A 13,310-nucleotide genomic window follows, 5' to 3' on the forward strand; every position below is an offset into this window, starting at 1 on the left:
GATGCAGATTCTTTATCATCTAAATTTCATAAAAAAGGTTTTGTAGGCCCATAATGGAAAGCCCAAAGTGGAGTGCCCAAGCCTTACAGCATCCGCAACCAGTGGAGTGCCCAAGCCTTACAGCATCCGCAACGGTGGCAGCTGTTGCCACCGCCGTCCGCGCCGCTAGAACGGATGTGTCTCGCCGTCGCTGCGCCGTGCCAGCAACGGATGTGTCTCGCCGCCGCTGCGCTCGCGCCGCGCCAGCGAGCAGCTAACGTGTCGCGCTGCGATTGGGCAACGGCATAGCCGTTGCCTTTAAATGTTTTTTTTTAAATTTAAAATCGGTTTTTAATTAAAAAAATCGATAAAAAATAAAAAAAAAATTTCACTTCCCAAAAAAATTATAAACGTTTATTACCGTTTTTTACACTTTTTTTTTTCCCCCAAAAATACACACTTTCATCTATAAATACCCCCACTTTCACATCCAAAAATTCACATCAAACTACACAATTCTCATCTTCATTCTCCAATATTCATTCTCATCTTCATTCTCTCATATCCATTTTCATCTTCATTCTCTCATACCCTAACAATGTCCGGCCAAGGCGATGACAACCCGCCCTCTCACGGTTGGAACCCCGAATGGTTTGGTGCACAACCGTTTCCTAGTCCGGAAACGGAATATTCGGCCCCTCCTCTCACCCAAGATTCGGCCGTTCTGGGTGGCTACCGGCCATACCCAATAGACGACCAAGGTGCCTCCGAAGGCGATACGGGTGGACACCGGAGCCTAGGCCGACCTCCCCCTCCCAAACTCTGCCGGCTCCTACTCGTAGCGGTGCCCGAACACCGTACACCCCGGCGGAGATGGATAAATTGTTCAAGGCGTACTTCGAAATCTCCGAAGATGCGGCGGTTGGCACGAACCAATCCGGCGATCACTTTTGGTGGCGCTTCTCTCACCGGTACAATGCAAACCGGCCGCCGGGAACGATAGAGCGCAACGAGAGTATGGTGCGCAACTGCATCGGCCGAGCCAACGAAGAAATTGGCAAGTTCAATGGCTATTTTCTCCAGGAGTCGCGGAATGCCGGGAGCGGCCAGAGCGAGGTCGACATCATCACTGCCGCGCTGAGCACCTACCAATCCTTGAACGGTAAGTCGTTCAAGTACCTCAACGTTTGGCAGGAAACGCGGTTCCACCCGAGGTATATGGGAGGCGTAACATCCTCCTCGAGCGGCTCCTCCAAACGGTCAAGGTCGGTATCCCTATCCGACTTCGGCTCCGAAGAAGTGGCTAGCCAACTCGCCGGAGCTAACTTGGGTAGCCCCGACGCCGGACCAAGCAGTTCCCAACGCCGACCGCAAGGAAGGAAGAAGGCGGCGGCCGACCGCCGGCGCTCCGCGACTCCATCGGCCCCCGCCCCCGAACCCTCACCCTATGTTCCACCTCCACCCCCGAACAACTCGTTGTGGGCCCTTTTGGCCCAACTCAATATGGCCGATAGGTCAACTATGACCCTCACGCAACTTCAAACGCACGAGGACATGATATTGGGTCTCAAAAAACAATTGGGGTTGGTGCCGCCGGATGCGTAGTCTTCCTCGGGTAATATTAGCCAATAATCATGTAATTTTTAATTTTTAGGAGTTTAATTATGTAATTTTTAATTTTTAGTATTTTAATTATGTAATTTTTAATTTTTAGGATTTTAATTATGTCTTTTTTATTTTATTTGTAATTTGTAATATTTATTGTGGTTTTTTTAATGAATTTTAGTATTATGGAAATGTTTTTGTGTAATTGAATTTTAAATTAATTGTGCTCGTCCTTGCGGAAGAGCACAGTTGTGGGTGTTGTGCTCTTGCCAGAGAGCAGGCAGAAAAAGTGGGGTCGGGCCCACAACCGTGCCGCTGGCAAGAGCACGGTTGTGGATGCTCTTAGAGCGACAGCAATGACGCCCGTCCCGGCGGAATTCCGACCGGCGTGCCAGAAGTCCGCGCGGGACGTCCACCATTGTGCAAGGGAGGCACGGAAACAGACATTCGCTGAGGACACCGGAGTTCTGCGGCGTTCCGCGGATATCCGTCGCGACGTCCGTGCGGACGTCCGCCATTGCGTTGACTCCGACGGACGTCCGCCATTGCGTTGACTCCGACGGACGTCCGCGCGAACGTCCCGATTATTGCATTAATTTTTTTTTATTATGGGACGTCCATCGGGATGTCCGCCACTGTGCAGTGGGATATCCGTATGACTTGCCATCCGCAGTGAGATGTCCGTATGACGTGGCATGAGGTGTTTTTTGGATGTCCGTCGGGACATCCGCACCACTACTAATGCTCTATTTATGTATTTCCCCTAATCTGGCATTGAGATGTGGTTACTACTCTTGCTTGCTTCAGTTCACAACCTTCTTCAACTTTCAGGACCCCAAATTCAAAGGTTTCGACCTTGACACCGGATTTCAAGCTCTGTTTTATGTGATTATCGCCAACACCACCTTAATCCCTAAAAATGGCGCTGCTATGCTCTTCTAACCATATAATCTGCCAAAATCCCCAATCTTCAAAAACCCCTAATTTCAAATTCAATGAATTCTCTTCATCTTTCACCGACGTAATTGCTCCCCCCCCCCTCTCTCATTTCATTTGTATCTCGTCGAATCGTTGTATGATTTTTGTCGCTCATTTTTGTTAGGGCCTGAAAGGACGGCGCTGTGTACGCGCTTTCAGCGTTTCAGGAGAAAATTCTTCTCGGAGCGGTGTGGAGGGTACAATTTCACTAACCATTTACTAATTGTCACTGCACTATCTCTCAGATTTTGTCAATTTTCAGAAGAAGAAGTTAAAGATATAGGCGTCAAAGCAGCTCTGTCGATGTTAAAGTTCTACAAGAGTGAGTTTTTTTTTGTGTTCTGGATGAATTCTCTGCCGGATAACAATGATCCTGCTGATACTACGAATGAGTACTACTTTTTTTCTAACATTGATTGTGCTGATACTAATAAGTGTACTTTTATTCTAAAAGAACAGGGGAAATTTCTCCGTTGATGCCAAATAGTTGTCGTTATGTCCCAACGTGTAGTGAGTACTCGATGATTGCATACAAGAAGTATGGAGTTGGCAAGGGGACTATATTGACTGCTTGGCGTCTCTGCCGCTGCAATCCTCTTGGTATCTTCTTCTTCTTCTTCCTCTTCCACTTTTATTTTTGTGCAAAATATTTCATTAAAGTTTTACCAAATGAAAGTGTGACTTTGTACAAAATGAATATGATAGGAGGATCTGGTTTCGATCCACCGCGATGGTTTGGCGAGACCACTCCCCCACAAGAATGACTTCACTTTGGCTCATCATTTATTTAGGGGCTTCAACATTGAAATGGCAATGCTCCATGAATATGATATCTTGTTTGTTGGTTAATTCTCTTGTGAAAACAAGAGAAAAATGGATCAGTTACATGAACGAGCGAGCTTTTGTAGTAGATAGAAAACCAGAAGTCTGTTTATTTAACTTAAGGACGTGTTGGCTTTATTAGTTGAGAAATGAGCAGATTTGTGTATGTAGAGATTTGAATAACTGTTATGTGGACAAATACAAACCAGTCCGTGTGTTTTGCCTCCACAGAAATGAGTGTTTGTAATTTTGGTCATTCTCTGTTATGCTTTATTATAGAATATTATAATGCATGAAATGACCAAAAAGCCCCCACAAAAAATTCAAATTTCCAGCAATTTTGGGTAAAAGGTGGACCGAGGAGCAATCTATTTCCTCTATCTCTAAAACCTAAGATGTGGTCGCCGTCTTGCTCTTGCGATTTGCCCGTCGTTTAGCCCATTGGATGGCTTCGACTCGACCATTTGCTCATAGTTGTGTTGTGTCCTCACTTTCACTACCCGGTCCTCCCTCGGATGCACTCCAACTAATGGGGCATGGAAGAGTTAGAGAGTCATCTTCAATGTTGAGAGTGGTAAGACCAATTTGAAAAGATCTAAAATAAATTTTAGTTGAATTTAATAAGGGTTGTTGGTAGGAATATATAAATATAATGTGTATACATCTATAAAAATAATAATACTAGTAATTTCTGAAAATATAAAAATGTATAAAAGCAATATCTTTTTGTAAGTAGTGCATGTATAAATTTGAATTTAGAAAATGCCAATAAATTTTGGTTATTTATATTTTCAAGTGATTTAGAAGCATAATGAAAAAGATAAAATTAACAATAATGTAAAATGCAATTAATAATTTTCAACAGATATTCTTTCGAGTTTTAGAACATAAAAGTCACATATCATTCAAATGACTTAATTTAAATAAAATAAAAAAAATGAAAATTTGTCGATCGATAGTGATAAGATCCATATATTTTTTTTATTTTTTTGATAAAAAACTTGACTTTCTTAGGCAACGACGTTCGTGTATCTGTGGTGACATGTCCAACCTATTATGTGATGATCTAATCGCCACGCCACAATTTAATTGAGAAATATCTCATGTTCTAATAGTCGACTAAGGCGGCCTCATATGGAGTATCAATTATTTGTTGAGGATATTAGTGTTGTCTATTAAATAAAATATTTCAACTATTTGGGAGTATTATATAATTTAGTAATTTAATCACCTGGTTGGGTACTTCGGTGTACTACATAATCGACCTAAAACCTAGGGGTGGCAAATCGTGCGTGTCGGGTCGTTATCGTGTCGACACGATAACGACACGAACACGATAACAACAAACACGAACACGACCCGTTAAGAAAACCTCAAACACGAACACGAACACGACACGAAACCCTTAGACACGAACACGACACGAACCCATTAACGACACGAACCAATTCGGGTCAACACGACACGATAACAACACGTACACGAGATGACACGATAACGACTCGATAACAACACGACCTGATAACGGTTAAACCTATTAAAAATGAAAATAATAAGAATTAATAATATTAAAATATTATTTCTTAACGGATAACACGAACACGACACGGACACGACACGAACACGTATTGTTAACGGATAACACGAACCCGACACGAACACGACACGAACACGACACGAAATTTTCGTGTCCTTAACGGGTCGACCCGATAAGGACACGAACCCAATAAGCTCTGACCCAAACCCATTATTTTTGTGCCGGTTCGTGTCGTGTTATCGTGTCGTGTCAAAAATTGCCAGCCCTACTAAAACCTCGCAAAGTATAATAATTTAATAGTAGGAGTAGTAAAATAGAAGAGTTTGTTAAATACTTACAAATTATAAATAGGGTGGGCCTACGAATATAAAACCACAATGTATTCTTAATCCATATAAATAGCATTTGGCATTCGCTCGAATTCAACAATAATTACCTAATCCATTTGTAATGCTCAAAAAGTAATCCATTTTTGTATATATAATTTATTTAGCATGGTGGTTGTAATCTTATCTATATTTGACCAATCGAGAATTATTGATCGACGCATTGTGGGGCTAACAACTCACCAGTCAGTAGCTACACTTCATTTTGACCCAAGCATTCATTGCACTATCTCACACACACATTAGCAGAGACCACCGACTTGAGTGTCGTAAGTGTGTTCTTCTACCTTAAACTCATCTCTGCATAACTCTGATATTATTACATGTATTTATGTATGATATTATTCCCCATGTTGTTCTTGCATGCTATGCTATGCTATGCTATGAAGCAAAAGTTAGTAGTAACAAATTAGTTTATTGTTGAATGTGAAGGGGAGGAGGAGTAAATATGGGTAAAGCTCCTTCAATATTGGGTGCAATTATCTTCTTGTGCTGTTGGATTTCGGTAGCAAATGCAGATTACAAAGCATACCAAGATCCGAAGCAGCCTGTGATGAAGAGAGTGAAGGACCTGTTGAGCAGGATGACTCTCCAGGAAAAAATAGGCCAAATGACACAAATCGATCGCCTAGCCTCGTAGCATCCGCCGATGTTCTCAACAAATACTACATAGGTAAATCAAACCTCTTTACATATCTCCAAACTTAAACATTCTCTGCTAATTCTGTTTCTTCTGACATCTGAAAATATAAAAAAATATTTAAAAATAAAAAAAGGCAGCGTGCTGAGCGGCGGAGGCAGTGTTCCGTCGCGCAAGGCGTCACCAGAGGCATGGGTGGACATGGTGAACGGTTTCCAGAAGGGCTCCCTGTCCACCCGTCTCAAGTTACCCATGCTTTACGGGATTGACGCCGTTCACGGCCACAACAACGTCTACAGAGCCACCGTTTTCCCTCATAACGTCGCCATTGGAGCTACAAGGTAGTACTACATCCTTTCCAGCAAAGATGTAGATGGATAGTGAATGATGAATATGTGCAGGGATCCACAACTGGAAGTCAGAGCTACTGGCATTCCTTATGTCTTTGCACCTTGCGTTGCGGTAAATTGATTCAACAATGGAGTACAACATTAGGTGGTCATTTGGTTTGCCTTCTTACAGTTAGAGATGAATATAGGTATGCAGAGATCCGAGATGGGGACGATGCTTCGAGAGTTACAGTGAAGATCCAAAGCTAGTTCAGGCGATGACAGAGATCATACCTGGATTACAAGGAGAGATCCCTTCCAATTCTCCAAAGGCTGTTCCCTTTGTTGCTGGACAGTAAGTATATTACATCATTTATTTTTTCTTTTTCCAATTCTTTGCTTCTCATTTATCACACAACTTGTCAGGCAGAAAGTGGTGGCTTGTGCCAAGCACTACGTAGGTGATGGTGGAACGACCAGGGGAAGGAACGAGAACAACACGCTGGCGAGCAGGCACGATCTGCTCGGCATTCACATGGCTCCCTACTACAACGCTGTCATCAAAGGAGTCGCCTCCATCATGGTCTCCTACTCCAGCTGGAACGGCGTCAAGATGCACGCCAACCACGACCTCATCACTGGCTTCCTTAAAAACACACTTCATTTCAGGGTGAGAAACCAACTTCCAAATCCCTGCACATTGCATACATTACTCAGACGCATTCCTTGCATTGCAGGGATTTGTCATCTCGGACTGGCAAGGAATCGACAGAATCACTTCCCCGCCACATCTCAATTACACGTATTCCATCTTGGCTGGAGTTGGCGCTGGAATAGACATGGTTGGTTGGTCATCAAACTTTAAATCATGTTATGCAAGTTTACACAATATTCATAAGGTCTTAAATAATCTGCAGATCATGGTTCCTTATGACTACAAAGAATTCATCAGTGGACTTACCTCCTTGGTGAAAAGGAAATTCATCTCCATGAGCCGGATCGATGACGCTGTGGCAAGGATCATAAGGGTTAAGTTCGCCATGGGTCTGTTTGAACACCCCTTGGCTGATTACAGCATGGCCAAGTACCTCGGAAGTCAGGTTTAGTCAAAAACTTCAATTAAATTATGTAGTGATCGGTAAATGTGTTTTTTGTTAAGTGACACTGCAAGATTCCAACAGGAACATAGGGAGCTTGCAAGGGAGGCTGTAAGAAAATCCCTTGTCCTTCTCAAGAATGGTGGATCTGCAGATGAGCCATTGATCCCACTTCCTAAAAAGGCATCGAAGATCCTTGTAGCCGGGACACACGCAGACAACATAGGCTATCAGTGTGGTGGCTGGACGATCGAGTGGCAGGGCCTCTCAGGAAACAACATCACAGCCGGTACAGCCCTGCTATCATTCCATCTCATGTTTCATTTCATTCTCTTGTAGAAAAGTCTCACTCTGGTAAACATCAGGCACCACGATCTTGTCTGCGATCAAGAACACAGTGAACCCCAAAACAAGAGTTGTGTTCCAAGAGAATCCGGATTCTGCATATGTGAAGGCCAACAAGTTCTCCCACGCCATTGTTGTAGTGGGAGAACTACCGTATGCAGAAACATTCGGAGACAGCACCAACTTGACACTTCCGGATCCTGGGCCAAGTATCATCACAAATGTGTATGCCTCGGTGAGATGTGTTGTGGTTCTGGTCACAGGGCGCCCAGTCGTGATTCAGCCTTATCTTGCACAAATCGATGCCCTAGTAGCTGCTTGGCTTCCAGGGACGGAGGGCCAAGGTGTTGCAGATGTTCTGTTTGGAGACTATGGTTTCTCCGGCAAGCTCCCTCGTACATGGTTCAAGACTGTCGATCAGCTTCCAATGAATGTCGGTGATAGCCATTATGATCCATTGTTTCCCTTTGGGTATGGACTCTCCACACATCCTGCAAAGGCTAAATAAAACTTGTAATGAGAAGATGTATATTTGAGCAAATTTATTGCTCAATTGGAACGATACAGAGAAGATTAGCATGGCACCTGCGCAAGGATGACACGCATAAATCCTATGGTGATGAAATGGTGAAATAATAAATAAAAGGTTGCATTGATTTTCTCTTGCAATGTGGAAAAGAAGCACAAGATCAATGGAGATGGAATGATTCAAGACATAATACCACTCAAAATTCGAAAGTACAGAGAATTACATCGAATCACACGTAATGACAACAGATATGTAAGAAGTAATACAGATACGATAGTACAGTTCACAAAAGCACACCATTTTCTAAGCAACCTCAACTGTATTTAACTTTTCTTTGTCTTCATCACCAGCTGCATCCTTGGTCGTCGTCTTAGCATAGACAGTTTTCTTATCCTCAGCTTCCTTTACCAGTCTCATGATGTCCTCTTTTTTCTCAAGAAGACTCTCAATCTTATTGTTGATTTTATCCAGCTTTTTTCGCAGCTTATCAAGGTCCCTCGCGTTGTACTTCTCTTTGAATCTTTGTTTCTTCTCATCCTTCGTCTGCTTCTTGTCTTTCCCTCTCTTTTTATCCTCAGATACATTGTTGGATATCTCACCATTTCCATTTCCTTCTATGTGAACATCCCTTGTGGCGACTTCATCGTCAACCTCATCCGTTTCTTGATCAGATTTCCCTTCTTTTCCTTTGGATTTCTTTTTCTTACTATCTTCCTTGCCTTTGCCACATTTTTTCTTTTTCTTCTTCGCCTCCGACCCCTTTTCATCTGAAACATCTTCACTCACTTCCCCTTCCGAATCTTTCTTCGTCTTCTTCTCCTCATCTTTGCCCTTTCCTTTCTTCTTCTCTTTCTTGGATCCATCTCCTTCCAAATCTTTTTCAGCTTCTATGTCCTCCTCCTTGTGCTTGTTTTTCTTATCCTTCTTCTTCGTCTTCTTCCCATTTTCACCATCTTCCCCCTTGTTTACTTCATTCGATTCTCCTGCATATTTGTCTTTCTTCTTCAATCCCTTATCCTTCTTTTTCTGTTCAACTTCCTCCTCCTTGTCCTTCTTCTTGTGTTTCTCTTTATCTTTCTTTTTTTCTTTTCCCCTCCTCACCTTCTTCTACTTCACTTTTCTCTTTCTCCATTTCCTCATTGGATTCTTCTCCAGATTTCTTCTTTTTCTTCTCTGTATCTTTGACATCTTTCTTCTCCTTTACAGGATCTCCTTCTACGTCACTCTTCACCTTCTTACTTGCCTTCGATTCATCTTTCTTGTCTTCATGTTTTGGCACCACAGATTTCGCTTCAACTTCAACTTCCACTTTAGTCTTTTCTTCTGCTTCACCAGGCTTTTTAATTTTGCTCTCGGCCTTTAATTGAAGCTTTTCCTTCTCCTCTTCGATATGAAAAGTTTCAGATCCGCCCCCATTATCAACCAATTAATCTCTTTCTTGTTTATAAAAAAGCACCAAATTCAAAATCATAATCATAAAGATAACTGTAATTACACAACAATTATACAAGTGTTCTAAAATGATAGTACTATAACAATATTTATTTCAACTGAAGCGAAGTTATGCAAAGAAAAAGCCAACAAATTATAGATATCATTCCCTCAAAAATATTATGTTTACACATTGATCAAAAAAATTACCAAGAGAAATGCAAAGAACATGATGCATCATAACAATTGAATATATCTATTAAACAAAAGAGGAGTATAGGAAGGTATAGATGGCATGAGAAAACAGATATTCCCTACTATTTTATTTCGTTCGAATCCATAAAAAAGTAGGTTTTGTAAGTTGAATCTTCACAGCCACTATCAATGAAGGGTTACTGAGATCCTAAACGACATCAATTGTTAAACATCAACACCATCCGATAAATCCCCAAAATATATACAAAAACACCAAAATTTAAACAAAAATAAACAGGCAAAAAAACAGACTATCCAATCAACACGTACACATTCAATCAAAATTAATATTAAAGGACTGGCAATGGAAAAGCAGAAAGATTAAAATTAGGGGCAGATTAGTTGCAGAAGAAATGCATGAAAACCATAAGGCCATCCACAACGCTGTTCCTATACCGTTCCTATACCGTTCCTTAAACCACTATTTGAGGACCCCACTGTACTTTTTTACTCCATTCCTTAACTAAGGAACGGAACCTGCAACCCTCCGTTCCTTAACCGTTCCTTAACCGTTCCTTAAATTACTATTCATTCTATTTCAATTTTTATTTTTATTTCCAACTAAATTAAATTAAATAAACACACTTTATTAAAAAACAAACATACTTTATTAAAAAACAAACATACTTCATTAAAAAACACACAATATTAAAAAAAATTACAACTTAAACGTGGAAAAATAAAAAAACTACTCCGCCGGCGAATCATCCTCCGGAGGCGGTCGAGGTTTAGGGGGAGGGGGAAGACCAAGTAGTCCTGCCATATGCACAATTCCGTTCCACCAGGCCGTGTATTGGGCGTACGAGAAGCGGGAAGTGTCCGCCATTGTGGCGGTTATGTACGCCACCATAAGTGTGTTCGAGCCTCCTTGTGAGCCCGATCCCGAGGCCGACTGGCTTGATTCTCCTCGGCCCTTCCTCGCTCTAGCCGCTTTCGCCGCCTTCGTCCCTTGCGGACGACGGCGCCCACGGCTAGATCCCTCGTACTCGGCGGCCGTAACCCCAACCTCCTGCGTGCCACGATCACTGGGCGCATCGGTGTCACCAGACGAGTACTGGCCGCTCGTCGTGTGCTTCGTCCGCTTTGAGGTTGATCCCGAGCTGGAGCGGACACCACCGGCCCACCTTTCCTCGTCCTTGACGAGCTGCCAAATATCAACATATTTGAACTGTACACCGGTGTCCTGGTGGAAGGCGCGCATAGCCGCCCTCAGTATGTCGGCGCCCGAAGCTCCGCTTTGGTAGTGCGCCGCTTCGGTGGAGTAGATCCCGCAGAATTTTTTGACCTGTAAATCGACTCGGCCAAAGTGAGCACGAAGCATTGTATATTTGCGCTTCCGGGCCCCTTTCGGCTTAGTCTCGTGGTAGACATCACGGACCTTTTCCCAGAAGCACTTGGCGGCTTGTTGGTTGCCGACGATGGGATCATATGAGACGGTGAGCCAGGCGGTGTACACCGCCTTTGTTTCTTCGTTGGTGTAGGGATGCCGGCCCAGATCCTCCGGCTCCTCCTCCTCATCCTCCTCGGGTGCCTCAGACGCAGCCCTGTAGCTTCCACCGCCTCGGCCTCCTCCCTGAGTGGGTTCAACGGGGATATCCTCCCGAATCTGGGACAAACCCTGGGAAAGCCGCGAGCCGGAGCCTCGAGCGTAGGCATCCACATCGAAAGTGGGTGGTTGGTACCCACCCGGCGTCGCCGACCCCTGCGTGCCCGGCGTCGATGACCCAGAACCACCAAGTGTGTTGTACATGGTCTCCCAATCGCCGAACGCGTTGAGATCCCACCCTCCGGCGCCGCCACCACCGTAATTGCCGTCGCCGGACATTTTTTGAAGAGATAGAATATGAAAATTGGAGAGAAATTGATGTTGATGTAGGAAGAATAGATGTGTAGTTGTGTATAAAATGAATGAATTAGGTGTATTTATAGAATAAGAAAATAAAAATAAAAATTAAAAAAATTAAGAAAAAGTTAAAAAAAACGGTAATGTTACCGTTTAAAAAAAAAAATTTTTTTTAAAAATTCGATTTTTATAAAAAAAAAAATAATTATTGCGTCATTGCTGACGTGTCCCACTCGCGGGCCGGCGAGTGGGAAGCACGCACGCACGGGGATCGGCCACGTCGCCCAGGCGCGTGGCGGCTTGTTCCGTGCCGCGTTACGTGCCGTCGGCACCCGGCACGGAATGGGAACGAGACGGGAGCGGAATGCAGCGCCGCAACGCGTTCCGCGGCGAAACCGTTCCGGCAAAACGGCACGCGGAACGGTTTCGGCACGCGTTGCGGGTGCTCTAACGCTACCTCAGAAAAGTAAAGTAGCAAGAGTTGAAGAGAATTCCTTCCGAAAAAAGCGTATATACTGAAAGATTTTAAGGCCGTTTTTATAGATGATATTATGAAGCTGGAGGGGTCCGTCCGTGTTAGAAACGCTAACACGGGATGACGACACGGGCATGCGCAGCGGTGGCGTCCGTCGCCACCACCGTCCGCGCCGCTGGCACGGACGCCATCTCCTCTCTCATACTTTAATTCTCTCTTCTATTTTATTTAACTCACTAAACACAACTTTCTTAAATCTCGTGCCGAAAAGAAACGCCCCAAGTAACGTGGGACGGAGGGAGTACAGCCCTATCTTCTTTTGTCAGTCTTATGAAAAGCCATCGTGTTGAATAATACTCGGTCCTTCCCTAAAATATTGTAACAGTTTAACCGGGCCCGGATTTTAAGAAATGTAATTGAAATAGTTGGTAGGACGTGAGTCCTACTTTTAAAGTATTAATTTTATAATAAAATGCAAGTGAAAATAAGTTAGTGGAATGTGGTGTCCCTTACCAAAAATGGTAAAAAGTAAAATGTGATAAATTTTGTGGGACGACGGAAATGGAAAAACGTGATAAAATTTCAGGGACGAATAGAGTAATATAGATTATATATTGGGTGATTTTGTAAATTTCCTTCTAATCCAACAATAACATTAATGTTCTTCAGAGTTGCACTCCAAAGTAGTTTGTGTTTAATTAATAAAATGATGAACTATACAAATGGTTCCTGAATTTTTCTTTTACAACGCCAATAGTTTCTAGAATTTAGAAATATTCTGGTAAATTCATGGACTAAAGTGTAATTACATTTATGATAATTTTTCAATATTCATCCCAATTTTTTTTTTCAAAAATACCCCATAACATGGAGGATATTTTAAACTTTCTTGAAAATGAGATATAAGAGTACTAAGTATTTTCTCAGTAGAAAATCTCCTCTAACTTTGGAGAAACATAGTAGAATAATCTGGAGAAGTTGATATTGTTTTCCTAATTAGCTAGTCGTAATGTGGAAGCTTCAAGAATATTATAAAAGGTACTATTGCAATTCATATTT

At 42.8% G+C, this 13,310-nt stretch overlaps 1 protein-coding gene, 1 non-coding gene and 2 pseudogenes across 2 annotated transcripts; 3 read left to right on the forward strand and 1 right to left on the reverse strand.

Annotated features, from left to right (window-relative positions):
- Positions 1 to 2,373: 2,373 nt before the first annotated feature.
- LOC121798466 (UPF0161 protein At3g09310) lies at positions 2,374 to 3,640 on the forward strand. The gene is made up of 5 exons (XM_042197491.1): positions 2,374 to 2,605; positions 2,687 to 2,759; positions 2,825 to 2,884; positions 3,022 to 3,162; positions 3,268 to 3,640. The coding sequence occupies exons 1-5, from the start codon at positions 2,504 to 2,506 to the stop codon at positions 3,324 to 3,326; spliced, it is 435 nt and encodes a 144-aa protein (XP_042053425.1). The 5' UTR covers positions 2,374 to 2,503; the 3' UTR covers positions 3,327 to 3,640.
- Positions 3,641 to 5,585: 1,945 nt separating this feature from the next.
- Positions 5,586 to 8,387, forward strand: LOC121747375 (annotated as a pseudogene).
- On the forward strand, positions 8,249 to 8,348 carry LOC121758489. The gene has a single exon (XR_006041483.1). It is a non-coding gene; the product is annotated as a U6 spliceosomal RNA (small nuclear RNA).
- A 152-nt stretch (positions 8,388 to 8,539) lies between the features above and the next one.
- LOC121773922 lies at positions 8,540 to 9,673 on the reverse strand (annotated as a pseudogene).
- Between the last annotated feature and the right edge of the window lie 3,637 nt (positions 9,674 to 13,310).

This window comes from Salvia splendens, chromosome 1 (assembly GCF_004379255.2).
Source record: "Salvia splendens isolate huo1 chromosome 1, SspV2, whole genome shotgun sequence".
Taxonomy (NCBI): domain Eukaryota; kingdom Viridiplantae; phylum Streptophyta; class Magnoliopsida; order Lamiales; family Lamiaceae; genus Salvia; species Salvia splendens.